Genomic DNA, 27,985 nt, shown 5'->3' on the forward strand with positions numbered 1-27,985 from the left:
TTATTTCAGTCTCCACAGCATTTAAAATCTGTTAGTCTTATACATATTGCTGCATATTAGACAGGACCATTAAGGAGAGGCACGCCACATACATAGCATGAACATTCCCATCCTGACACACATTTCACAGTGTCACTTTATCAAAGGATATAAGGCAATATGTATTTATTTCTCACTGTGATATAAGGTGAGCATTATGAGGCTTTAAGGTGAACATTTTAAGATGTAAGGTGAACATTAGAAGGCTGTGAAGTGGGCATTACGAAGATAAGGTGAGCACTATGAAACAGGTATTGGAAGACAGGAATTATGAGATGGACATACTGAGGCTATACAATGAGCATTCAGAGGAATTTAGGTTGAGATGGGCACTATGAGGTGAGAATTATGAATCAATGAGGTAGGAATTATGAGACAATGAGGTCAGAATTAAGAGTATCTGCGGCAGAAATTATGATGTTGTAAGATAAACATTACGAGTCTATGAGGTGGGTATACTGCAGCTGTGAGGTGTGCATACAGAGGCTATAAGGTGTAAAAGGTGAACATTATGAAATTATAAGGTAATAACTATGAGGGTGTGAAGTGAGCATTATGAGGGTATCAAGTGGGCATTGTGAAGTAGGCATTACAAAGACAATCAGGTGAGCACTATGAGACCAATAGGAAGACCATGAGGTAGGTGTCAGGATCATGTTCAGGATAGAGCTACTAACTGGTATTAACGCAACTGAACAACGAGGCGCGGAGTCTAACGCACACCTGGTATTAACCAGGGACCCCCGCAAAAAGGTTTAGACTTGGCTGCAATGGGTGCACAGGTCACGGTTCTCCAGGACAGTTACCACTGTAGTAGTGGTGAAGAATAGTCAAACAGTCCAGGTCAAGCCAATCAGGAAGAATGGTACCGAGGGTGATCCAAAGAAAGGTCAGGATAGCTGAGGTCAAATCAGAAAAGCAGTATGCCAAATCACAATGGAGAGGGATGGTCAAGGAGCAAGCTGGGTCAATACCAGAGGAGCAGCAAAAATTACAAGGTAATAGTACAAGGAACGCTGGAGACAGGAAGACCTGATACTCTGGCATCCTAATGGTGCCAGAGCCGAGCTTAAATAGAGGAATGGGAGTTTGATAAGCTGAGGAAAGAGTGGGAGGTCAGTGATGACACTAACTGCCGAATTTACTGAGAATAGCTTCTTGTTACTAGGCTACAGCGCATGACCCCGACGGCGCATAAGCGCAGGGAAAGCTCCGTCCCTGTTGCCTGGCCAGAAGTGACACGTGCCAGTCCCTGCTCCAGGAAGCGATGCATGGCGGAGGTGGGAAATATAAGGAACTAAGAGACATTATAAGGCAATATGGTGGCCAATAGCAGTCTTTAAGTAGGCATTATGAGAATGTGAAGTGGGCCCTATGAGAATATGAAAGTTGGCACTAAGAGGATATAAATATTAGCACTTTGAGAATGTGAAGGGGGCATTATGAAGATATGAAGGGGCACTATGAAAATGTGAAGGGGGCACTATGAGAATGTTAAGAGGGCACTATGAGAATATGAAAGGGCCACTATGAGAATATGAATGTTGGCACTATGATGATATGAAGGTGGGCACTATGAGGATATAAATATTAGCACTATGAGAATGTGAAGGGAACACAATGAGGATATGAATGTTGGCACAATAAGGATATGAAAGGGGTTTTATGAGAATGTGAAGGGAGCACTATGAAGATATGAATGTTGGCACTATGAGGATATGAAGGCGGACACTATAAGGATATGAAGACTGGCACGGAGAATGTGAAGGGGGCACTATGAGTATATAAAAGGCCACTATGAGAATGTTAAGAGGGCGCTATGTGAATATGAATGTTGGCACTATGAGAATGTGACGTGGGGCACTATGATGATTTGAAAGGGGCCCTATGAGTATGTGAAAAGGACACTATCTGAATGTAAAGGGGGCACTATGATGATATGAAGGTTGGCACCATGAAAATGTGAAGGGGGCACTGAGAAGATATAAAGGTTAGCACTATGAGAATGTGAACATGGCATTCTGTGGCTCTTAGGTAGGTATTATGAGGTGGTGTCAGCCTGGTAATTTCTATTTCATAACCTCCTTATACTTGCTTTACAACTTCACAATTCATGCACATACTTTACTTCTTACCTATGTTATATGTTTATCATTATATCATATATCTGCCAGTCACTGCCTCCTGTCACCCTAACAATGTTACACACTTCCGGTTTGTGCGTTCCATACAACTTCCGGTCTGTGCGTTCCATTTGCTAGTCTTCCCTGCGTTCCAAATAACGGAAGTGTTAATCTTTCACTGTAACTTCCGGCTGAGCGTAGATAAGGAGGAATCAGAGAGGAGACATTTCTGTGTCAGACAGCAGGTAATGATATTATTATTAATAACTGAGGTTGTTTTAGTACATGTGGAGCAGACTATGGCTTCTTATACTATATATGTACTGTAATAAAGGGATTAATAGGTGAAAAACCGGAACTGCCGGAACGGAGGGATGACTCAGCTTCCTACAGCGCCCTCTGCTGCTTGGTGCCGTTAGTGAAACTCACTGTGTTTTCTCTCCCTGTGTAGAGCAGACTATGGTGTCTTGTTATTATAACACAGTTGGAGCTGACTCTAGTGTCATGTTATATAATACAGGTGGAGCAGGCTCTGGTTTTCTCTTACATGTGGACGAGATTATGGCGTCCTCTTATTATAATACTGGTGGAGGAGACTCTAGTTTCCTGTTATAATACAAGATGAGCAGGTTATAGTGGATGATTATTATAACAGCTCCTGCTAAAAAATATTAACTTGCTAATGAATGGTTGTGGAGATGAACAACAGATAATATATAGATAATAGAATACACATCATCATCATCAGCTAATTATACAGCGCCACTAATTTCGCAGTGCTGTATGGAGAACTCACTCACATCAGTCCCTGATCCATTGGAGCTTACACACACACACACACACACACACACACACACACACACACACACACACACACACACACACACACACACACGTCAATTTGATAGAAGCCAATTAACCTAATAGTATGTTTTTGGAGTATGGGAGGAAATCGGAGCACCCGGAGGAAACCCACGCAAACACAGGGAGAACATACAAACTCCTCACAGATAAGGCCATCTTCGGGAATCGAACTCATGACCCCAGTGCTGTGAGGCAGAAGTGCTAAACACTAAGCCACTAACCACTATTTTGTTAAATGATAAAACGCGGAACGAGCTGGGGATGCCATTGTGTGAAGAACACACACAATTCAGACCCAATTCATCAAAGCACAAGTACTCAGCGAAACCTGCATTTTAAAGGGTCGTTAATTGGCTCTGCGTAGTCTTGTATTCAACAAGGGAACCTGTAGCATGGGGTTTCCCTGCCAGAAAGACAACCAACTCCAGGCTGGTCAGGACAGGTCTCGCTAGGGAGATGGGGTCCGCAAAAAAAATAAAAATGCAACCCCACCCCCTAGGGGTACCCAGCCCTGGGCTCTTCCCACACCCAGGGCGGTGGGAGTGGGTAATAAAATAGGTGATAATAACAAAGATATCATTTTGTGTTGGTGCAGTACAGGTCCCAGCAAGCCCAGGCTGCCATTAACACTTGGGGAACCACATGTGCCAACATGACCTGGCACCCCCCAGGGCCCACTGTGGCCTGTAGTGCACCAACACAAAATTTAAATAAAACCCACCCATAATACAATAATACTTGCCAACATCCAGGTTCTTCATCTGTAACTGATCCAATCTTGTAAGCTTTATAAAAATCCTAGATCACATTTGTAAGGGCAGTCTCAGTGGAATGGGCAGCACGGTGGTTAAGTGGTTACCACTTCTGTCTTACAGCACTGGGGTCATGAGTTCAATTCCCAACCATGGCCTTATCTGTAAGGAGTTTGTATGTTCTCCCCGTGTTTGCGTGGGTTTCCTCTGGGTGCTCCGGTTTCCTCCCACACTCCAAAAAAACATATTGGTAGGTCAGTGGTTCCCAAATTGTGCGCCTAGGCTTCCTGGGGTGCCTCGGCGATCTCACAGGGGTGCCTCAGCCAGGACCAGTGGTAAGTAAAGCGGGGGACTACTTGGTAATAATTTTGACTTAGGGGTGCCTTGAAAAAATTATGGAGACCCTAAGGGTGCCTTAAACTGAAAAAGTTTGAAATCCACTGTGGTAGGTTAATTGGCTGTGTGTGTGTATGTTAGGGAATTTAGACTGTAAGCCCCAATGGGCAGGGACTGATCTGAATGAGTTCTCTGTACAGCACTGCGGAATCAGTGGCGCTATATAAATAAATGGTGATGATGATGATGAATGTTGGAGGTAGGAGAGAAAGTGAGTCATTCAAAGGAGGGAATTCAATTGGGCCGCGTTATTCTAGATTTTCGCTCAGGGCTCTGAGCAAAAGTCAGCGTTAACATTAATACTAACGGTAATACTGTGCACTTTTACCGTACTGACTGTAATAGTGCGCAGGCCGCGTTATTCTCCTGAATAACGCAGCAAGTTTAATCGCGCCCAAATGCTTTGAAGACAAAAAGGAGGAGAGAAATAGAGATGGGCGGGTCCGGTTCTCCGAGAACCGAACCCACCCGAACTTTGGGTATCCGAGTACCGAGCTGAGCAGCTCGGTACTCTCCCGCCCATTCCGAATCCAAATCGAGGCCGAACGTCATTGTGACGTCGTCGGGGCTCGGTTCTCGCGATACTTCAACTTTATAAATACACGCCTCCACAGCAATCCATCGCCATTTGACAGAGGGAGAGAGCAGGGTGTAGTCATAGGCTAATTAGAGCAGGGACAGAGAATACAATATTGTTCTTGCAATTGCTCTAACCAAAATCGCTAGTGCAGAGAGGAGGATAGAGGTTTATTATTTTTTCTTCATATTTGGCACTCCCCAGCGCTTTTGGGGTGTCCCCCATAATTGTGCATAAATATTTCTGGCTGTCAAAAGTCATATCTGTCAGCAGTATCTACTAAATAATTTTTAGCACTCCTCAGTGCTTTTGGGGTGTCCTCCCTAATTGTGCATTAATATTTCTGGCTGTCAAAAGTCATATCTGTCAGCAGTATCTACTAAATAATTTTAAGCACTCCTCAGTGCTTTTGGGGTGTCCTCCCTAATTGTGCATTAATATTTCTGGCTGTCAAAAGTCATATCTGTCAGCAGTATCTACTAAATAATTTTTAGCACTCCTCAGTGCTTTTGGGGTGTCCTCCCTAATTGTGCATTAATATTTCTGGCTGTCAAAAGTCATAACTGTCAGCAGTATCTACTAAATAATTTTTAGCACTCCTCAGTGCTTTTGGGGTGTCCTCCCTAATTGTGCATTAATATTTCTGGCTGTCAAAAGTCATATCTGTCAGCAGTATCTACTAAATAATTTTTAGCACTCCTCAGTGCTTTTGGGGTGTCCTCCCTAATTGTGCATTAATATTTCTGGCTGTCAAAAGTCATAACTGTCAGCAGTATCTACTAAATAATTTTTAGCACTCCTTAGTGCTTTTGGGGTGTCCTCCTTAATTGTGCATTAATATTTCTGGCTGTCAAAAGTCATATCTGTCAGCAGTATCTACTAAATAATTTTTAGCACTCCTCAGTGCTTTTGGGGTGTCCTCCCTAATTGTGCATTAATATTTCTGGCTGTCAAAAGTCATATCTGTCAGCAGTATCTACTAAATAATTTTTAGCACTCCTCAGTGCTTTTGGGGTGCCCTCCCTAATTGTGCATTAATATTTCTGGCTGTCAAAAGTCATATCTGTCAGCAGTATCTACTAAATAATTTTTAGCACTCCCCAGTGGTTTGCGCTCAGAATGGATTCAAAGCAGTCCACATATGATCTGAATGAGCAACCAGGTTCTGTCACCAGTCCTGATGTTAGTGTTCCCAGTACGTCATCTGGCCAAGGCGATGTCAAACAACAGAGTGTTTTCAAATTAGTGCAAAAAACAAAAACCAAAAAAAAATTTACTGTATTGAAGCGAAAAAGAAGTGTAACTGAGCAAAAGTTAAGTGACGATAAAAAAAAAATTGCAAGCATGCCATTCTACACACGCAGTGGCAAAGAGAGAATGAGGCCTTCACCTTTGGCTATTAGTGGCAGATCCCAAAAAGTTACCCAGCCTACAATTGGTGCACAACTACTGTTACGCGTCAAAGCCGAGCTGCAAGATAACAGTGAGGCATTACAGGAGAATATTTGCTCTGATTCACAAATGACAACAATCCCTGTGGAGAGTCCATCCAACAGTGGGATGTCTAATCGTGAGCATTCTGCTGATGTGTGCCTTAATAGCCCGAGTGTAGCCGGTGATACCCAAATTGAGGATGCCACTTTGGAATTAGAAGAGGATGAGGGGGAGATTTGTGTAGGCGACGAGGGCGCTAATGATGATGTTGATGATTATGATGCAGACAGATACCAAATTGCCTTTCTCAATTTCTATTTATATTCTAGATTATATAACGGCTGAATAGTTTTCTATTTTACTCCTAGTGGACAGAGGATCTGATGCAGACAGATACCAAACTGCCTTTGTCCATTTCAATTTATATTGTACAGTATATAACGGCTGAATTTATTAGTATTTTATACAAGTGGAGGGGGGCCTAGAGAGACAGAAACCAAACTGGCTTTCTCCATGTCAATTAATATTGTACAGTCTATAACGGCTGGATTTTTTTGTATTTTATACAAGTGGAGGGGGGCCTAGAGAGACAGAAACCAAACTGTCTTTCTCCATGTCAATTAATATTGTACAGTCTATAATGGCTGAATTTTTTAGTATTTTATACAAGTGGAGGGGGGCCTAGAGAGACAGAAACCAAACTGGCTTTCTCCATGTCAATTAATATTGTACAGTCTATAATGGCTGAATTTTTTGGTATTTTATACAAGTGGAGGGGGGCCTTGAGAGACAGAAACCAAACTGGCTTTTTCCATTTCTTTACATATTTAACTATAAGTGTAGGGTGTAATATACATTCAAAGACGATGGCTGCATTGCCAATATGCATAGATGGAGAGGAAGACAATCTGTTTTGTGTGTAGAATAGGCCTACCAACGAAGAATTAAACTGTTTTTTTGGATGATTTATTACCTCAACAATTAGATTACTTGTCTCTAAAACAGTTGGAGCACTAAATTGGGTTAATTTAGGCCCAAAAACATGGATTTTCCAAAAAAATAGCAAAACAAAACCAAAACACGCAATGGCAGTTTTGCAAAACCAAAACCAAAACACGACGGTAATCCAGATCCAAAACCGAATCCAAAACCAAAACACGAGGGTCAGTGACCATCTCTAGAGAGAAATATGGCGACAGTTGGAGAGAGAGGCTCGGTCGAGAGATGGTTTCTTTAGCATTGGTGTTGGAAGGAGGATGGAAATGTGCCAGTGGAGAGAAACAGACTGAAGAGATGAGCTAGAGGGGGGCATGCAGTGGGGGAGAGGGAGTGGAAAAGTAGGGTAAGATGATGATATGGTGGAGAGACTTCAACCACAGTTACTGGGGAGAATGAACTGAGGGTAAATTGAGCAGTGAAGGAGAATGTGGCTGTGTGATATCGGTGTGACCTGTGTATAGTGATCAGTGTGTATCAGGTGTGTGACCTGTGTATAGTGATCAGTGTGTATCAGGTGTGTGATATCACTGTGACCTGTGTATAGTGATCAGTGTGTATCAGGTGTGTGACCTGTGTAGAGTGATCAGTGTGTATCAGGTGTGTGATATCACTGTGACCTGTGTATAGTGACAGTAGAGCTGAACTGATCACATGCCACTTTGCTATGGCTTCAAGTGCATACAACGAATGGGATTGAATGAAAATCCCAAACATCTATACATTTGTAACAGTTTTCAAGTAGAGCAAATTGCACCAAAGAGGTGTCTGGGAGAACCAAACCTCATGGCTACAAGTAGTGGTGGTTTAACCTTTAGTAATACAGAATCGTGTGAAGGCCTTTGAGCAGTCTTGTGAAGCTTGATCACAGGAACTTCTGGGAAACAATGACCAGGGATTTATGGCTCGAGGGAATGAGGAGGACTTAATGATCACTCAGTGTTTTATATTTCAATATGTTACATGTCTATTCTGTGATGTTAATTATAATCATTATATTTATTCCTAGAAAATTGAGCTGTGAGGGAACAGAATTTGTATTAGAAGTCTTGTGGGTGAGACACATCCTATGTAACTCACTGATTCATTGAGAATGGACAAGGACCGGAGTCATAAGACTGATGGGATATTAAATCTCACCCTGGAGATCATCTACCTGCTGACTGGAGAGGTGAGAGATTCTGTGACATCCTTTATAGAAACCGTTATATCAGAAACTTACAACTTACCTCTCCTGCAGCTTCTGCCATCTTCAGTTGATCGGCTACTCTTAGTCCTCTGTTATCCTCCAACTCCCAACGTCATCTTGCTGTTTGCACTAATCTGTCCAAAGCAGGTGATTCATCTGTGGGAGCCGGCCATAGACAGAGGACACAGATTGGTGGCAGGAGCTGCACCCATCTCAGATATTCACTCCATATTCCTAGGAAACTGTTACATATAGGAAAGACACTGTTTCTAAAAATTATACTTTTTGCTCAATTAACCCCTAAAAATAACAACTCTAAATTGGTGTTTTTTTCATTTACTTTTTATTGATGTATCCCTCAATACACAGGAGTACATAGTAGTGAAGAAGACATCTGATGAGCGTGTGACACTCAGTAGCCATCTCCATGTGTCAGAAAGATTGAGCAGGACCCAGAATCCTGCCCAAGTCACAGTTCCTTCCCCTCACTCACTGATACATGAGAAAAACAATGATCATAAGATCCTGCAACTAACCAACAAGATCATTCAGCTGCTGACTGGAGAGGTGACTGCTGGGAATGGGACATTATACAGTAACACCAGGGGATGTGTTTGGGTGATGACTGTATCATTGTGTGTGTCAGGGTCCTATAAGGTGTGAGGATGTCACTGTCTATTTCTCCATGCAGGAGTGGGAGTATTTAGAAGGACACAAGGCTCTGTACAAGGACGTGATGATGGAGAATCACCAGACTCTCATCTCATGTGGTAAGAGTAGACTATTATTTATTGTATAGGAGAAAGCAGTTTTGAGGGCCATCTAGATACACACAATAAATCACATAAAAACAATGTATTCAGTCACAATGTGTCTCCTACAGATGGATCCAGTAACAGAAATACCCCAGAGAGATGTCTCCGTCCACTTTTTTCGAAAAATTGTACAGAGGAAAATCCTATTATCCCACAAGACTATCAGGTAGGTAGGGTTTAGGGTCTCACCAAATACCAAAGTGACTTTTCACTAAATGATCTGTAGAGCAGCTGTGTGTTATACACTGATATTCTTCTGGTTAATTAGACATTATTAAAGTAGTATTTTATTGCTTTGTGTGTGATTTAGGGTGATAACCTGACCGATATTAAGGCAGAAGATATAAACGGAGAAGAAAAGACGTATGTGAGGGGTGATCAACAAGAAATCCCTACAGATATCAGCACAGGTGAGTACTACATCAATTTCTTATTCTACATCCTCCTCTGTCTGTACAAACTAATGAGGAACAAGTATCTGCCCAGTGGGGGAGTCAGGAGCCATCAGTCCCTATTAGACTTCTGTTCTCCTCCTCACATCATATCAATTGATTGGGTACGAACCCTACTTGGTCCGGGTGGACCAGTGGGGGCAAAACTCTACCAAGTCTAGTGGTGAGTATTTTTGCGAAGAGTTTTAAATCAGTGTTTAGAAGTGAGAACGGTCTATAACAACCAGGGTCTGTGGGATCACAATCTGGTTTAGGGATCACCACTATCCTCGCTCTCTTGGTATCTCTGTCGAACTTTTCTCCAGAAAGCATGGCATTAAATAGGCCTAGGAGCATGGGAACAAGGGATCTCTTGAATTTATTATAGTAGAGGGATGGGAATCCATCAGGTCCAGGGGATGATTGGCGCTTGAGAGTTTCAATAGCTTCCACTATTTTCTCTGATGTGATTTCAACGTTTAGGAGTTCTAGTTGGGCACTGGTAAGTTTAGGGAGGTGACATGTTCAGAGGTTTGCATTAAGTCCGGCTTTCTGCTGGGTAGGGTCTTTTGTTGGTGAAGGGAAGTTGTAAAGAGAGGTATAGTAATTTTAGGGTCATATAGTAAGGAGCCATCAGTTGATTTTAGGGGGAAAATTCGATTGCGGGTGCGTCAGGCTTTAAGTATACGGGCAAGAAGGGTGTCGGCCTTGTCCCCTTTTTCGTAATAACGTTGCCTCAACCACTGTAATGTATTTGCTGCAGTTCGGAGAGCAGTTTGTTTAATTGACCTCTCAGTGCTAAAATCTTATGGTAGGTGCGTATTTTAGGAGGTGTACGGTGTAGGTCAGTGAGAGATGCTATCTGGTTTTCAAGATCTCGGGCACGTTCTCTTTCTGCTCTCGTTCGAGCTACAGCTAGATTGATCAAGACTCCTTGAAGAGGAGGCCTTATAGGCCTACCATAGTATCACTTGTGAGATTTCCGGAGTGGCATTATAGGATGTGTAATCTGTCAAGGCTTGTCTCACTATTATCACTATGAATTAAGAGTGAATCATTGAGGCATCATTTGGGGCGAGCACCGGGGGTGTGGGAGGTCTTCACAACTATCTCAATTGACGAATGATTGGACCAGGACACGGGGAGGACCAGGTGGCCTATGAGGGCTTGAGTTGTCATATGATCTATGAAAAAATAATCTATTCTGGTATAGAGGTTGTGTGGGGCTGAGTAGTGGGTGCATGCTCTTGATGCGGGGTACAAGATTCCATGCATCATATAGATTGTGTAGTGTTAGTTGCTTCTTCAGTTTAGAAGATTCCGCTATATGGCTTGATGAGATATTTGCAATGGATCGGTCTGAAACAGGATCTAGAATTGTGTTGAAATCCCCACCTACAATCGTACATACAGGGGTCGAGGTGAGGCGTTGAAAAAAATCAGCATAGAAGGCACCCTGCTGCACATTAGGGGCATAAACCGAGATGAGAGTTAGTGGGATGCGGTCCAGTAAGCCTGTGAGTATTAGGAAACGACCCTGTGTATCTGAAGCTTCAGAGGAGATAGAGAGCGGAAGTCTGTATGAGAATGGCAGTGCCTCTGCGCTTGGTGTCTGACGTAGAATAATAAGCTTGACGGCATTGTTTAGAGGCTAGAGTGGGGTCTGGTGCCTTAAATTGTGTTACCTCAAGAAGGATGATATCTGAGTCAAGCCTGCGGAAGTGTTGGAGGGCCATGGTGCAATTTGTTGGAGAGTTAAGGCCATTGACATTTAGCGATAGTAGTTTGTGTCATGGTGGATATTGAGGGTGGAGTTGCTGTTCAGGTAGGGAGAAGGTTTATGTCTGAAGTGTTAGTAGAGCAAGAGAGGGGGATGGAGGGGGAGGGTAGAACAGTGGGAGAGGCACAGGTGGGTAAGGGGTGTGACCCTGTGTTCAGGGTGGGCAACGGGTCCTGGTACAAAAGAAGGAAGTGCTCCCGGAGCACTGTCCTTTAGGTTGAGGGGAATTCGCCAGTCACGCATGGAAGGCGTGCTTAGCATGGATTAAGTGTGAAAATGTAAAACATAGAAGAATAAAACAGTTAGAAGAGGTGAAACATCAAAATATAGCATATGAATTGGGAGCTATAAATATTCATAACCGTAACAAGAACAAGTAAGAAGGTCTGTAGGCAGACGGGTAATATGATCGGGGTCTGCCGCCTCAGAACTATGTAACAAAAACATTGATATAATTAATAGTACCCCGTCTGGACCCCAGGTAGTCTCATAATAAGGGGGTGGTGTAGCAAGACCTGGGGTTCCGAGGGGGATGATCCAGAAAAAAACATCTCAAGGCTAGATAGTGAAATCTGTATAAAGATCCTAAGAATATGTAATATCAGAAAGATTTGACATTTATGGGGGTAAAAGTCAGTTATGTATTGGGTGAATCTAAACCTGTGAGACATTGTTGCTGGAGATCTATGAGTCCGAAATCTGGCTTCGAACCTCAGACTTAGTGCCATTCTGGAACGAGTGCCGGAGATGGAGTAGAGGCTGCAGAGGTAATGGGAAGTCGATTCGCGGAGAGCTCTGGTATGAGTCTGAATCGTTTAAGTAGTCTAGTCCCTGTTCCGGTGTCTTTACTGAGTGGTTGCGTTAGTTAGTTACAATAAGTTGGAGGGGGAAACTCCTTTTGTATTTTATGGAGTGATTGCGCAGTGGCTTATTAACAGTCATTAAGTATCTGAATTGTTTGAGAGTAGAAGGTGCTAAATATTGGTAGTATTGCACTTGAGATTCGGCATAAGTGATGGAAGAAACACTACGCACCGAAGCCATGATTTGTTCTTTCGTTGTAAACTAATGAAAACTGATAACCACATCCCTCAGGGGTTGGTCTGGAGGTGGCTTGGGGCGAAGTGCTCTGTGAGCTCTGTCAAGATGGAGAGAGTCTTTGTTTAAGTCTGGCAGCAGGTGTATAAATAGGCCCTAAAGATATTGCGTGAAGGCACGTGAGGGGTGATAGTCTCCAGAATATTTTTGAGTCTTATGTTATTTCGCTGATTGTGATTCTCCAAATCTTCAAGATGATGTTTGAAGGTATCGATTTTGGTCCGTAAACCTGCAATCTCCGTGTTGGTGAATTGTTGATGTCGACAGATTGCGTCAAGCTGGTTTTCTATGGTGTCTGTGCGAGCTCCAAGTTCAGCTATGTCTGTGCGTAGCTCTGAGACGATCGCCCTCATTTCAGACGGGATAGTTTTGGCAGTAGCAGAGCAGCTACTACCGTGATCCAGAGATCCGTTTATATAAAAAAAAAAATGGGGCAGTAGCAGAGTAGCATTCTAAAACAGTAAAAAAACAACAGTGTAGATACAGAAAATTAGTGCAAAACCAGGCAGGTTAACATCCCAGGCCTAAGGCACACAACTCCTCGTAGTCTACGTGAGGAGGACCGAAAACCAGTGGTCCCTCATGGAGAGAGAAGAGAGAAGAAAATAACACAACAAAAACATATCAAGAAGATGGAAGAGAGGTAGGCGGTTTAGTGGTTCTTGTCACAGTCATCCATTCAGTAGACAAGAGCTTCCGAGGGGGATGAGGGTGGATCCCAAGGAACTGGCACCTGGTCTTTGTGTTGGGGGGTTAATAGTAGGGGCCAGGAGTCCCAAAGTCTTGAGGAGTCGGACTGCATCCGCCATGGTCCGTGCACAGTGAAGTTTGTTATGATGCCAGAAGAGAAGGTGAAATGGAAAGCCCCAGCGATATCGGATATTGTTGTCCTTGAAGATAGCTGTCACTGGTTTCAATTCACGTCTCTTTAAGAGGATGAGCGGAGCTATGTCCTGGAAGATTTGCAGGGAAGCATTGTTGAATGAGATTGAATCAGTCTTACGAGATTCCCGTAGAATCGCCTTCTTAGTGGTGTAATAGTGAAATACCTCTGATGCGCAGGTTATTGCGCCGGGCCCTATTCTCTTGATCATATTGTTGTCCTGCAGATGGAGCATATCTTGTAGGTGTTGGAGGTCAGCCACCATGTCCCGGTGTGAGGAGACGACTTTATCAATTTTAGTTTCAAGGTGGTCTGTCCTATCCCCAAGGACATGAAATTCAGCCTTGAGAGATCCAATCGCTTTTTGCACTTCTGTTTGGACTGCCTGCTCCGATTTCCTAGGCTCCTTGACCTCATGTAACAGGGATTGTAGACCTTTGCGAGTCAGTGGCAAAGAGTCCGAGTCATCGGAATCTGAGTGTGCTTTGCGGTGTGGAGAGGAAGCACTTAGGGGTCTTTGCTTCAGTGTAGGCAAATTTCTTAAGGATCTGAGGGAGGTCCGAGCCCACCCGTCTTCCTGCACATTTAGGCTTGATGCGCTCAGGAAAGAAGCCACAAATAGATCAAACAGCATGTGTGGTTGTGAATGTTTCTGTGTTTAGGTTAGAGAAAAAGGCAGCGTCACAATATTCCAGGAGACAACCCTGGCCCAAGGGCCATGCGGAGCGTCACACGTTAATCCATATCATGGCTCACGTTAGAACAGAACAGTGTCCAGCTGAGCAGAGATACAGAACTCTCCTTCCGTGGAAGTGGGCAGAGGTGTCAAAAGAATGATGCTCCCTATTTGCTAGAATAGGACAGCTCAGTCCAGAAAATGAGCCCACTATGTGTGTAAAGAATAATAGATAGATGGTGAAGTAGTACCAGTGGCAGTAGAGTGCCCGGTCCCTATCAGGCAACGGGTACCGATCCGCACCAGTGCACTCCCTAGTGAATATGCTGAAAGGAAGCAGGATGATGCTGAAAGGAAGCAGGGCTCCCAGTTGTTGAGGACCACAGTGGAGCTTGTGGGGGACATCAGGCCCACTTTCACCAGCAGTGAGGTACAAAGGAGCCACGGTTTGACAGTGAGCCTGGGGCGATAATTAACCACTGGAAGCCAGGTCCCAACGTGTACAGATGGGGCCTTAGGATATCAGGACAAGTATAAGGACTGAATGGGGTGGCCAGTGTTGAACGTCCAGCTGCTAATCAATAGGTCAATAGGCAGGAACAGTGGCCCCTGTCGTGCACATAGCTGCAGTTATCATTTGTAATTCCTTATACACTGCTGGGGGCCGATGGAGCGTAGGTGAGCAGCGTAGGTGAGCTGATCTGGGGTAGTAGAATGGAACTTACCCCATGCCTGGTGATAGATGGAGAGACTGGCCTAGTCTGTGTGCTCAGTGTGAGGAGGACAGATCAGGAGACATGCGGTGGCAATTTGAGGCTGCGGCTTCCACCGCGAACTAGGCCTCAAATGCGCCGGGTAGACTGGGAGCAGGGGGCCACCCCAATGTGAGTCTCGGTTGTGGCGGAGGAGATAGGCAGCCGCAGGTGACACTTTTGGCTGGTTCAGGCCTGTGAGTGACGGTGGAGAGGCCAAAACGAAAAGGGTTTCACAGAGCACAAGTATAAAGCGGCCGACCTAGATGGCTGTCAGACTATGCCCTCCCATCTCCTTTTTTTTTTTTTTTTAAATTACATTTTTATTAGGTTTTAATAACACAGACAGGTTATAAATGCACAGCCAATAAATTGGCATGGTATGTTATTGACACTGAGAAAATGACATCCTGGCACCAGTCCAAAATATACTCAAAGACCTGTAAAAGAGATATGCCAAACCATACACATACCTGCTCTCATCTCCTTTTTTATTTTTTTGGGGGATATATGATCAAATAAAGCATTTTGTGTTCTCTCTACGAAACAAGAAAATGTTTGCCCATCCCGAGTCTTATTTTACATTTTATATTTTGTTTCACAGACTCTTATCAATGGTATGTTTTGGGGTATCTGTAGTTGATGTCTTGCTAGATTGTGTTGAAGAGTGGGAATAAGTTTTCTGAGAGACTTTGTCGGATAAACAATTGACACCTGCGCCACTTATTGAAATAATTTTCTTCCATAAAATATTTCTACGTGATCCAGCCACAGTCACTATGTGTCTTCTACAGATAGATCCAGTAACAGAAATACCCCAGAGAGATGTCCCCGTCCTCTTTATTCACAGGATTGTCCAGAGGAAAATCACAGTATCCCACAGGAGTGTCAGGTAAATGGAATTTATGGTCTTTTTCACTATATGATCTGTAGAGCAGTTGTGTATGTCTAATACACTGATATTATTCTGTTTACTCTTCATAAATTATTTTGGTTATTTAGGTTGAAGATCTGAGTGATATTAAGGTAGAAAATAGAGAGGGAGAAGAAGAGACTTATGTGAGGGGTGATCAGCAGTGTAAGGAGGAAGAATTCCCTACAGATATCAGCACTGGTGAGTAATTAACACTTATTACAAAAAAGAGTGAAATAATCTCTTTTTCAGACACTTTCATTCTGTGCCTTCATCATTCTGTGTTCCTGTTTCCTACTGTGCTGTATTGCTCAGTCAAGCTGCTCTTTTTCCCTGTCAGTGTTTGTCTACACAGAGGCTTCAGTCTAGATTAGTAGCATTACTCTGGCCATGGGGCTATGCTGCCTGATGTTGATATATAGAGGATGCTTCACTGTTTTGTTTTGCTACCTACATGTCCACTTACTGAACTTTGAGATGTGTAGACTAATGGAGAGGATGTGTTGTTAATTTAGACCATATCTACTCTGCTACCAGGCTCCAATGTTTGTGTGTGGGCAGTCTCTGTATGAGCATTGTCTTTAGACAATGTCACTGGCTAATGAGGCTCCCTATCCTATGATACATGCTGGGCAATGTGTGTGCTTGGGAAATATTACACATCAAAGTCTGCGTTTTTGCATCGTTCGATGTTGCTATGCAATCTGCATGTCCATGTGGCTGGGTCTATGCAATGTGCTTGGCAATGTGTTATATTTTAAGCCAATGTATTGTCTGTATAATTTCTATATGTACATTTAGATTTGTAATGAAATGTTCTTGTTTGTAAATAGAAATTAAACAATTGAACATCTTGAACTCACTAAATGTATGAAAATTTGCTACTCAATGTCTGTTTCCATACATCTATTTTATTTCCAGCAGATGGACACATAAGCCGGAATACCTCGGAGGGATATCTCGTTTTGTCTCCAGGTTTTAAAATAGAAGATAACAACATCATACAAGATTTTCCAAGAGAAAAACTCATTACTGCAAATATGCATCCAGTACTTCATAGTGCACATATATATTCTGATCCCTCTAATCACGAGGCATGTTTTCCTAATAACTCAGATATTGGTACACCTAGTACAGCTCATAGTGGTGATACAATATTTCCATGTTCTGAATGTGGGAAATGTGTTGCACATAAATCAGATCTTCTTAAACATCAGAGAATTCACAAATATGAGAAACCATTTCCATGTTCTGAGTGTGGGAAATGTTTTGCAGTCAGATCAGCTCTTGTTGTACATCAGAGAATTCACACAGGTGAGAAAACATTCCCATGTTCTGAATGTGGGAAATGTTTTACAGATAAATCCAATCTTCTTAAACATCAGAGAATTCACACAGGCGAGAAGCCATTTTCATGTTCTGAGTGTGGGAAATGTTTTGCACATAAATCAGATCTTGTTAAACATAAGAGAATTCACACAGGTGAGAAACCATTTCCATGTTCTGTGTGTGGGAAATGTTTTACAGTTAAATCCAGTCTTGTTACACATCAGAGAATTCACACAGGTGAGAAGCCATTTTCATGTTCCGAGTGTGGGAAATGTTTTGCACATAAATCAGATCTTGTTAAACATAAGAGAATTCACACAGGTGAGGACCCATGTTCATGTTCTGTGTGTGGGAAATGTTATACAGTTAAAGCCAGTCTTCTTCAACATCAAAGAATTCACACAGGTGAGAAGCCATTTCGATGTTCTGAGTGTGGGAAATGTTTTGCAGTCAGATCAGTTCTTGCTGTACATCAGAGAATTCATACAGGTGAGAAAAAATTCCCATGTTCTGAATGTGGGAAATGTTTTACAGATAAATCCAATCTTCTTGGACATCAGAGAATTCACACAGGTGAGAAGCCATTTTTGTGTTCTGAGTGTGGGAAATGTTTTGCACATAAATCAGATCTTGTTAAACATAAGAGAATTCACACAGGTGAGAAGCCATTTCCATGTTCTGAGTGTGAGAAATGTTTTACAGTTAAATCTAGTCTTCTTAATCATCAGAGAATTCACACAGGCGAGAAAACATTCCCATGTTCTGAATGTGGGAAATGTTTTACAGATAAATCCAATCTTCTTAAACATCATAGAATTCACACAGGTGAGAAGCCATTTTCGTGTTCTGAGTGTGGGAAATGTTTCACACAGAAATCTGATCTGGTTTCACATTGGAGAACTCACACAGGTGAGAAACCTTTTCCATGTTCTGAGTGTGGGAAATGTTTTACACAAAGACTATCTCTCCTAAAGCATCAGATAACAAAACACAAGAGAAAAGCAATGCCCATGAGCTGATAGGTATGAAACAGGGGTTATAGCAATACCATAAATATTGTAAAAGATTTTATAATGTAACTGATGCAAAAAGGAATAAATATGTTTACGTAGTGTATACTGATAAATAGAATATCCGGATATTGATTAAATATTTATTTATTGCAAGAGAACGTGCAATCAAGAAAGATAGTACAACTGTACAAAATGTAACAATGCTGGTAGCTCCCATGAAAGAACCTTTGGGTGGGGTAGGTATAAGAGACACACCACGTCTGGTTAAGCCTCTTAGTAATAAGGTACAAGTCAAAGGATTATAGAAGGTAGAATTGTGATGGACAAAGCCAATGTCAATGGATTGGAGAAGGTAGAATAGTGTTGTATAGTCAAGTAAAATAATGTTTCATAAAAACACAAGCAGATAAATTCCAAATAAAACTTTGCTTGTGCTAAGGTTTTGTAAAACTGTATAAAGGCTACACAAAGGTGAGATAAATTTTTCTGATTGACTTGCTCTTTTCACTGAAGGGCTGATTGCAGGGTAGAGAAATCTGTACAGTGATCCAGGTGAGCAGGCTAGCTAGATTTCTGTTCTTAGCAGACTGATTGAATTGAGAGAAGGTGTTTTTAGCTGTTATAATGAATAGTTATCTAATAGCTCTCATCTGGAGCCAGTGTTGTGAATCCTCACACAAACACAGCAGAACAACCCATCTGCTTATCTTCACTTAGTGACGATTTAAGGACCAAACAATTTACTGAGCCATTTAACACATCTGAAGGGGGATGTAGTGCCAAAATTGGATGTATCTATTTCTCAGAAAGTTATATTACCAGATGCCATCAGCAAGGCATAATATATAAAGATTACATTAGCCCTATCACTACAAATGCTATATATTAAAATAGCAACCCTTTAATTGCCTTTTCACATGCTAACCCATTGGGTTCCCACTTGTGGGACAACTATGCATCAGGGCATTATTGTCAACAACTTACACAGACTATTAGTCATTTCCAGGAATTAGTTAAATCTACCCAGGTATCAGACAGTACAAACTCAGTGTAAGGATGATAATGATATTGTGATTTTTATGTGATCATGTACCAGTAATGCCATGTATAATATAAGCTTTTGTTTATACCTGGATAATGTAACCATGCTGTGCTAAGCGAATCATAGATGTACGTTTATATTATATTATATGGTCACAGTCCAGGAGCCACTGTCCAGACAATTTCTACATATGAATGAGCTTAACAAGAACAAAGCAGCCTCATCCTGGGACCAGAACTGATTGTTTCCAGACTCGTGATTCCTAAAGAGTTTAGATGTCGATGAAAGAGGGGCTCCCTGGACTGATCATATATACAATTAATCACTTAATTTTTGTTTGCTTTTATTGTTAGTAGTTTCTTATATTCACTCAATAAATGACTGGTATTATTTGAACATAAGTTCCACTGGGAACAAAACAAATGTGTGTCATTTTTTATAAACATCACCAAGAAATACTTGATTATTCCATTGAAATCAATCTACCTTTCCAAAATGGTGAAAAGCATGATTCCACACACACATTTTCATAATAAATTCTGCATTTGTTGTTTTTCTTTTTTTTTGTTAGTTTGCATTGTATTGAATGAAATGCTTAAAATGTGTAGGAATTATATGTGTAGCTCATTTTTTGCTCTAGCTATATCCTTGATAATTTTACTGATTTAATTACAGGACATGTGCTCAAAGTTAAACAATTAAAAGAAGAATTTAAAGAGAATTTTAATCAGCCTGTACAAGATCTAGATAATAGTTGATTCAGCTGGTTAAACCCTTCCAATTGGTTCATTGGGTGGAAAGGATGGCTTGGAGGAATATTGTATAATGTTCTATACATCATAGACATAGTGGTAATCATTTGGGTTATCTTCAAGTTCATTTTCTTCTTTCTTGAGAAATATTGTACCAAAACAGCAGAGATGCCACCATTTAAAACAACAGGACTCTGTCATAATGGTATTTAATGCCAAAAAGGGGAGAAAGAACAAACTATTCCATTAGCCACTGAACAAACTACAGTATACAATATATGAGTCATTCTAAAATCAGACCAACAATGAACTTTAACTTACATAGAATGAGCAGCAAGGTGTTACATATATTCCAACATCACATCAAAAAAATAACAATTGTAACCGACACACAGTGCAGGCAGCCATGTTGGGGGCATTTTTCTTTTTATTGTAATCAATTCATGAAGTATCCCAGTGATGTCACTGGTTCTAGTGAGTTAATATAGGATGTATGTACAAGACAGACAGCCATCAGTTTCCCGTGTCCCAATGTCCAAACAGAAGATGAGGGGATGAACCCATTTATCCAAACAGAGAATTCCTAGATACACTGGACGTTATTTACCAACTGGAGGAAATACAGCCCCACAGAGCATTTCATTATAAACATATGTACATATTTACCAACATGTGCAAAAATCAAGTCTTTTTCCAGGAAGCAATTCTGCAATAACAGGTGTGTGGTTATACTAAATTATATGAATAATATGTACATGTGAGAGTAATTTCACATAGCAAGTCACAACAAGTTGAAATGCAACACCATGTTATTATTATTTTTAAGCACCACTGTTTTTGGGACATGACCATTAAAGAACCAATCCGGTAGGGTCAGTATTATAATTTCATATGTTTTTTATGCAAGGGGGTATTTCATTATGCACTATTTCATTATGCATTTTTATTAATGCATGTGAATGGGTGTAGATATGCATGAAACACGTTAACAGTATCCATGTTTTGGACACTAATTTAAATAGAAGTTTAAAACGCATTTTATTTATTCCATTCATTTATGTTGCATGTGATTTCAGAGCCAGAGTAATTATGGAATTATATGGAGGATCATCTATCCGTGAATAATACCAAATATTTACTTGAGAAACATCAATAAAATTTGGATTTTGTATGAGAAATAGGACTGAGGACAGACAATCACCTTTTCTTCATTGGTGAAGAGAAATGAGAGCGTTTTTGCAAAATATCACTGTGATTTGAACTCCTATTGGACTTGTGTGATAATTATTGGGAATACATTTTTTTATATTGGTCATGTATTTTCTTAGGTTGATAGCCACCATTAAATATTCCACATTTGTCTTGCAGGTGCCTAGTTATAGGTGTGTGTGTGTTATAAGGTGGAGTTTGTGTTAAGTGTGTGTGTGATCTTAGAGTGACCTGATTTTTTGCTTTAGCATTGCAGAGTTAGTATACACATACTGAGAATCATTCAGGAAGTAATGGGAAATGACACACATGGTAGTACACAGGTGTGTAAAAGGTGTCATAAGTTTTTTTAAATGTGACATGGAGTCCTTTATATGGCTCTGGGCATTAGAGAATAAAGTGGGATGTCAGGGTTTTTTGAAGATTGAACCTCCTGCCCTAGATACAGTGGTACCAGGGGTGGAGAGGAGACTGAGTCTAGGGAGGAAAGTGCATTCCAGCCCCTCTCACACACGCACACTAGCAATAATGTAAACAAAAGTGTAAAATTTCTCCAGGCTGATTCATGTGTTACTTGCATGGGGTTGGGTAAAGGTACATGAGGCTGGATTACCTCCTGCAAGGTTGTATGTCAGAAAATGTATTTAAAGAGTTGTATTCCCTTTGTAAAAGGTATTCCAGTGTGTGCTTCATCTGATCATCAGTACTTCTAATTACTGTGAAATGGTCCTTGTGTGGATGTCAAATAATTGGATGAAGTAAACCAAATTATTTAATATTGTTTTACCTTACGATTGTGATTACATACATAGTAACATAGTAACATAGTTGATGAGGTTGTAAAAAGACACCAGTCCATCAAGTTCAACCTATTTTGGATCTCCTGCGATCCTGCACTTATATTTGAAATTTATCCAGAGTAAGCCACCGCCAATCTGTTTCAATTGTGAAGATCCCCCCAGACTCAATATTGCAGTCCTATTTTTACCCTATATCCACTATTATCCTTCATTTTAATTAACAGTCGTATCCCTGGATACACCTTTCCGCTAAAAATTTGTCTAACCCTTTCTTAAACACCCTTTAGTACGCCACGTGTTATGATACAATCGCATTGGTTAATAACACACACATTTACATTTGCACTTACACTTGTAAATAATACACATTTATTTAGGTTCTAATCCACATTTATTTATTAGTAAAATGTATTAGAGATTGATTATACATAAATGATAATATATTAAAAGTATCTAAGGCTCAGGATATAGGAAATGTATCATGTTTAGTGTCATTTTGATCTGCACATTACCATTTCCAATCTGCTACTTTCAGCTTTGTGATCGCTTCCTACAATCAATAGTTATGGAAGATAAAAGATTAATGATTACAATTACATTGTATTTGGAAAACTGATAGATTGGTAGAATCTGGTTTAAGTCAGTTCCTTAGGCACAGCATGTATTCTGCAGTTGGGGGTTAGGTGGTCACACCTTATCAGAGGAATCCTTTGAATTAACCTATGACCAGCAGGCTACTGCAACATCATTAACCCTGAGCCAATGAAGACCCCTAGACGTGATGCTTGTGTACATAGTGACATCATCAGTAGTATTTTCTATACTGAAACTTTATATAATCAAACTGCTTCCCCCAGCTAGATCTCTTAGCCTGACTACAGCAGACATGATTACCTTATCCTGGGCCCGGATGAAGCGTTAGAGGAGATCATCGTCATCATTTATTTATATAGCGCCACTAATTCTGCAGCGCTGTACAGAGAACACATTCAGATCAGTCCCTGTCCCATTGGAGCTTACAGTCTAAATTCCCTAACACAGACAGAAACACAGACTAGGATCAATGTTGATAGTAGCCAATTAACCTACCAGTATGTTTTTGGAGTGTGGGAGGAAACCGGAGCACCAGGAGAAAACCCATGCAAACAGGGTGAGAACATACAAACTCCACACAGATAAGACCATGGTCAGGAATTGAACTCATGACCCCACTGCTCTGAGGCAGAAGTGCTAACCACTACACCACCGTGCTGCCCAGAGATGTAATGTATTGTGTGTTTTTATGCTTTCCTGCTTTAGTGTAATATCTTTAATGCATAAAAATGGCTTATTGTAAATCCTGCTATGTTATGCAATTAAATATCTTTGTGCTTTGGAACCACAATAATTGCATTGGACAATGTTTATTTGGTAAGCAATACAAATACTTGTAATGACCCTCTAAGAGCAGTTAACCCCATTCTGCTTTCAAAATCCTGCAAATTGCCTACTCTATCCTGTGACCAAGAGATAGGAGCTAAACTCTAATCCGTTCCCCTGCTGTCCCCAATGTAAGTGTTTAGGAGAAATCAGCCAGTCACCAGCAAATAGACGCTTTTAGCAGTGGTCAGTAATGGCAGATTACTGATGGTAAGAGGGAAACCCAAATTCGTCTGGTTCTTTTGACATCAAGTGAGTTCATCTTTTGTGTGAGCGAATCATTTTGTTCTGCTTCATGGACACTTTTTTTCTCTCCTCCTTTCACTTTGATCCCCTTGTGGCTGTGTGGGTAGATCTGTGCTCTACTGGCTGTCTACTGTCAGCTGGCTGGCATGCAGTGTTGTGCCATGTTGCTCTGCCACATCACAGAATCCGGCTTCAGATAAGACAGCAAGCTTCGTAATGAAAACAGAATGTAAACTGAATGTACCAATTTAACAATTCAATCTTTAGAAACCCTTTAGTATTTCCCAAACTGGTGGTGCCATAGACAGCAAACATGTTAGATTTATGCCACCCTCAAAAAGTGGATACTATTACTACAACTATAAAGGATTCTTCAGAATTATTTTGATGGCCATAGTGGATGCCAACTATGACTTGTTATTTGTGGACATTGGAAAAAGTGGAAAGGTGTCAGATAGCGGGAAATTGGAGCAAACTCCTTTCCTTGCCAAACTTAAAAAAAATGAACTTAATTTTCCACCACAAAGTGAAAAGAAATATGGACTAAATTTAGCTGATGAAGCATTTGCGCTACACACCAATGTACTAAAACCTTATCCACAGAGAAATCTCTCATGAGAAAGGAGGATCTTTAATTAAGGATTATCAAGATCGAGACGAGTTGTGGGAAATGCTTTTGGTATATTGAAAAAGATTTAGAATTTATGATTCTGCTATAAATCTGCACCTAGACAAAGGAGACAAGGTGGTGGTGACTTGTTGTGTCCTACACAACTTTCTTAGGCGCTAAAGTCACAGTGTGCGCATTGCGCTTAGATATATGAAGAGCACTCTAAAAATTGTGGAAGTTGTAGGGCTGACACCACTGGAGACATCCCAGGTAAGAAATGCCAGTCACGTGGAAAAATTAAACAGGGGGGCCTATTTAGAATATTTTAATAGGGTGCTGTGTACTGCCAGAATGATATTTTATAATGTATGTGCATTTGCATTGTATGCTTGTAAACTGTACTGTGATGTACATGTAAGTAAATAAATATTTTACGCATTCACAATGTATGTTTCACTTACTGTGCCACTTGAGAGTATGTAGGTGAGGTGAGGAACTATTCTCTATCTCCATGTTGCATGTGGACTGTATATATATAGTCATATTTTGAAATGTGGAGTTTATGAGGGACTTAATTGAGGCCTACAGATCCCATCCCTGCTTGTGGAAAATAAAATCAAAAGACTCTACTCCAACAGACAGAAGACGAATGTGGCTATGAAAGAACTTTACCGCTAAGCAAATGTAAAGTGGGCAAATGGGAAAATATAGAATCTTAGGACTGTATTCAAGTAAAGAACTTAACAAGATTGAGGGCTCAAAAAAAATCTGGGGTAGCGCAGAGGATGTGAATGTGCCAAAGTTGTGGTACTTTGACCTCCTGTGCTTCACCCGTGATGAGGAAATTGCTAGACAGTCCAACTACAACATGTACATGGAGAGTAGTTCCCCATCTGAAGTGCTGCAAACAGATGACATACTGACAAGTGGGACAGTAACTGAAATATACAACATTGTCAATGCTTAAAGTTTTTATTCTCTTAATTTATTCACAATACAGTTTACAAACATAAAATGCTACTGTCTGTACATTACACAATGTCATTCTGCCATGGCACAGCATCCTCGCCATTAAAATATTGTAAATAGGCCTCCATGTTTAATTTTGCCATTTCTTATGTGGCTTGATTAGTGGTGTCAACCTAACAACTTCCACTACTTCTACATTGTTCTCCATATTGGTATGTGTACTGCGCACAGTGGGGTTTTACGACTAAGAAAGTAGTGTAGGACACAACAAGCCATCACCACTTTGTCAACCTTGTTAAGGCGTAGATTTATAGCTGAATGAAAAATTCTAAACCTGTTACTCAAAATACCAAATGCATTTTCCACAACGCGCCTAGCTCCTGACAACCTATAGGTAAAGTTCCTCTTTTCTGTTGGCAAATTGCGTTGTGGGTAAGGTTTCAATACGCTATTGTGTAACGCAAACGTTTCATCTGCTACAAATACAAAATTTAGTCAATATTTAGTGTCACTTTGTGATGATAAATTAAGTTCATTGTTTTTAAGTTTGTCATGAAAGGAGTCTGCTCCAATGCCCCTCCGTCTGACACCTTCCCATTTTTTCCAATGTCCACAAACAGGAATTCATAGTTGGCATCCACTATGGTCATTAGAATAATGCTGAAGAATCCTTTATAGTTATAATAAAAGGATCCACTGTTTGAGGGTGTAATTTTTTTACATGTTTGCCATAAATATCACCACCACAGTTTGGGAAATTCCAAAGACTTTCAAAATCTTCAGCAGTAACTTGCCATTGCTCAACCGTTGGAGGAAACTGAAAGACCAAGATTGTTTAAATGTTAAATTGGTACATGCATGTAATGTTATATTCACTACTTTACATTTTGTTTGCATAACACAGCCTGCTGTCCTATCTGAGTCAGTAATCTCTGATGTGGCAGAGCAACATGATACCCCTACACATGCCAGCCAGCTGACAGTAGACAGCCAGGACATCACAGATGTACCAATACAGCCACAGGTTGGTCAAAGGAGAAGAAAAAAGGTGTCTGTGAACTCGAGCAAAGTGTTGCAGCACGGTGGCTTAGTGGTTAGCACTTCTGTCTCACAACACTGAGGTCATGAGTTCAATTCCCGACCATGCCCTTATCTGTGTGGAGTTTGTATGTTCTCCCCGTGTTTGCGTGGGTTTCCTCCGGGTGCTCCGGTTTCCTCCCACACTCCAAAAACATACCGGTAGTTAAATTGGCTGATAACAAAAAAATTGACCTTAGTCTGTGTGTGTGTGTGTGTATGTTAGGGAATTTAGACTGTAAGCCCCAATGGGGCAGAGACTGATGTAAGTGAGTTCTCTGTACAGCGCTGCGGAATTAGCGGCGCTATATAAATAAATGGTGATGCTGATGATGTTGCGCTAACGGAAAAGATGGTAGAGTGTGCAAACCAAATGATGTCTCAAATACCTCGAGAAGACGACTTTGATCTGCTAGGAGCAACTCTTGCAAGCAAAATGAGAAGTGCAAGCCGAGCAATGCGAGTAGAGATGGAATGGTTGGTGTATGACATCATTTGTAGGTAGACCAGGGAGGATCTGGCGCCAGGCACTGTTTTAACCAGACACAGGAGCAAGGACATTTCAGGCAGGCGCCATCATATACATTTTGGCCACTCCACGTGCAACCTCCCATCATGGGAGGACAATCAGTTACCCCACAAGACTACATGACTTCTACACCAATGGCTAGCAAAAGTATGCAACAGTATACATTGAGTCCATCCCCAATAGAATATATCGAACTTTTGCATTATTAACAGCTGTGAACCCCTTCATTGTATTTATTGTATTACACAGTTTTTATATAATCTGTATACTTTCTATAAAATAATATTCTAGTATTTCTTTTACCAACCTTCATATATTGTCCATGCAGAACTTGTACAATAGCCTCACAGGTCTCAGGGATAATCAAACCCAGAGCTTGGGGTGAAATTGCGGTGCTGTATTTAAGTTTAGCCAGTGAACTTCCTGTGGCCAAAAATCTTAGCAAATTGTAGCAACCAGTCTCTGCTCTGCAGCTATGGGTCTTCTTAAATGGGTGTCCGGGTTATTCCACATCAAATCAACACAGGGTTTCAAACTGACCGTTTCAGATTGTAATGAAGTTTTCTATATTAAATGCTGCGATGGGTGTAAATAAAATCCCAAAATCTTAGGTTGATATGTACACTGGATTTGAAGTTATATTTCTTTAACGTTGCTCTTTTTTTAACAAAAAATAGCTTTTAACGTTTTTTTTATTGCATTTGTATCTCATCTGATTAAGCTAGAGAGTTAGGTAAGATCTCATATTAAACCTCTTTTTATGGGCTTTCATATGATACATAGCACACCAGTATGTTTCAATAAAAATTAAAATTTTCAAAATCAAAATTTGGATTTTCTCAAAAAACAATATTTTTTAAATTTTGAAAAACATCTAAAAAATTGTTCATTCTGTTGTTAATAAATCCCCAAAGTTTTATTTTGGGATCATGACTGTATCATCTGCTACAAGTCAGTGTGTACGCATAAATCGACTGACAGATTGAACCTTCAGCTATAGGTACAATTGTTGTAGATAGCACATTGGTTGGAAAAGTCTTGTGTACCTAGGGCTAGATTTACTAAGCTGCGTTTTTGAAAAAGTGGGGATGTTGCCTATAGCAACCAATCAGATTCTAGCTTTCATTTATTTAGTACATTCTACAAAATGACAGCTAGAATCTGATTGGTTGCTATAGGCAACATCCCCACTTTTTCAAACCCGCAGCTTAGTAAATCTAGCCCCTAGTCTTCATATCCACCCTGTGACAGGACTGAAAGAATTTTTCACGG

The 27,985-nt window shown here is 40.8% G+C and overlaps 3 protein-coding genes across 6 annotated transcripts in view; 2 read left to right on the forward strand and 1 right to left on the reverse strand.

Moving 5' to 3' along the window:
- LOC142159947 (uncharacterized) overlaps positions 1–27,985 on the reverse strand; it is a 502,572-nt gene that overhangs the window by 425,968 nt on the left and 48,619 nt on the right. The gene's annotated exons all lie outside the window — the stretch shown is intronic.
- Positions 1–27,985, forward strand: part of LOC142160024 (uncharacterized) — a 73,395-nt gene that overhangs the window by 25,660 nt on the left and 19,750 nt on the right. Inside the window, exons 7-9 of the mRNA XM_075214944.1 lie at positions 15,600–15,697; positions 15,808–15,919; positions 16,640–18,003. Of these exons, the coding sequence (XP_075071045.1) occupies positions 15,600–15,697; positions 15,808–15,919; positions 16,640–18,003 (1,574 nt within the window). The remainder of the gene's footprint in view (positions 1–15,599; positions 15,698–15,807; positions 15,920–16,639; positions 18,004–27,985) is intronic.
- Positions 2,350–12,893, forward strand: LOC142160633 (uncharacterized). Its single transcript, XM_075215495.1, has 8 exons — positions 2,350–2,407; positions 8,191–8,352; positions 8,740–8,937; positions 9,062–9,140; positions 9,320–9,351; positions 9,496–9,548; positions 10,926–11,037; positions 12,762–12,893. The coding sequence occupies exons 2-8, from the start codon at positions 8,275–8,277 to the stop codon at positions 12,891–12,893; spliced, it is 684 nt and encodes a 227-aa protein (XP_075071596.1). The 5' UTR covers positions 2,350–2,407; positions 8,191–8,274.

The sequence above is a fragment of the Mixophyes fleayi genome, chromosome 6, assembly GCF_038048845.1.
Source record: "Mixophyes fleayi isolate aMixFle1 chromosome 6, aMixFle1.hap1, whole genome shotgun sequence".
Classification (NCBI taxonomy): domain Eukaryota; kingdom Metazoa; phylum Chordata; class Amphibia; order Anura; family Limnodynastidae; genus Mixophyes; species Mixophyes fleayi.

What these genes read in the sequence shown, in the direction of transcription:
- LOC142160633 (XM_075215495.1), top strand. Translation starts at nt 8,275, where the DNA reads ATGGACAAGGACCGGAGTCATAAGACTGATGGGATATTAAATCTCACC. An exon ending in TTATCCCACAAGACTATCAG is followed by an intron (nt 9,352 to 9,495) that starts GTAGGTAGGGTT and finishes TGTGTGATTTAG; the next exon opens with GGTGATAACCTGACCGATAT. An exon ending in ATAAACGGAGAAGAAAAGAC is followed by an intron (nt 9,549 to 10,925) that starts GTATGTGAGGGG and finishes TTGCTTCTTCAG; the next exon opens with TTTAGAAGATTCCGCTATAT.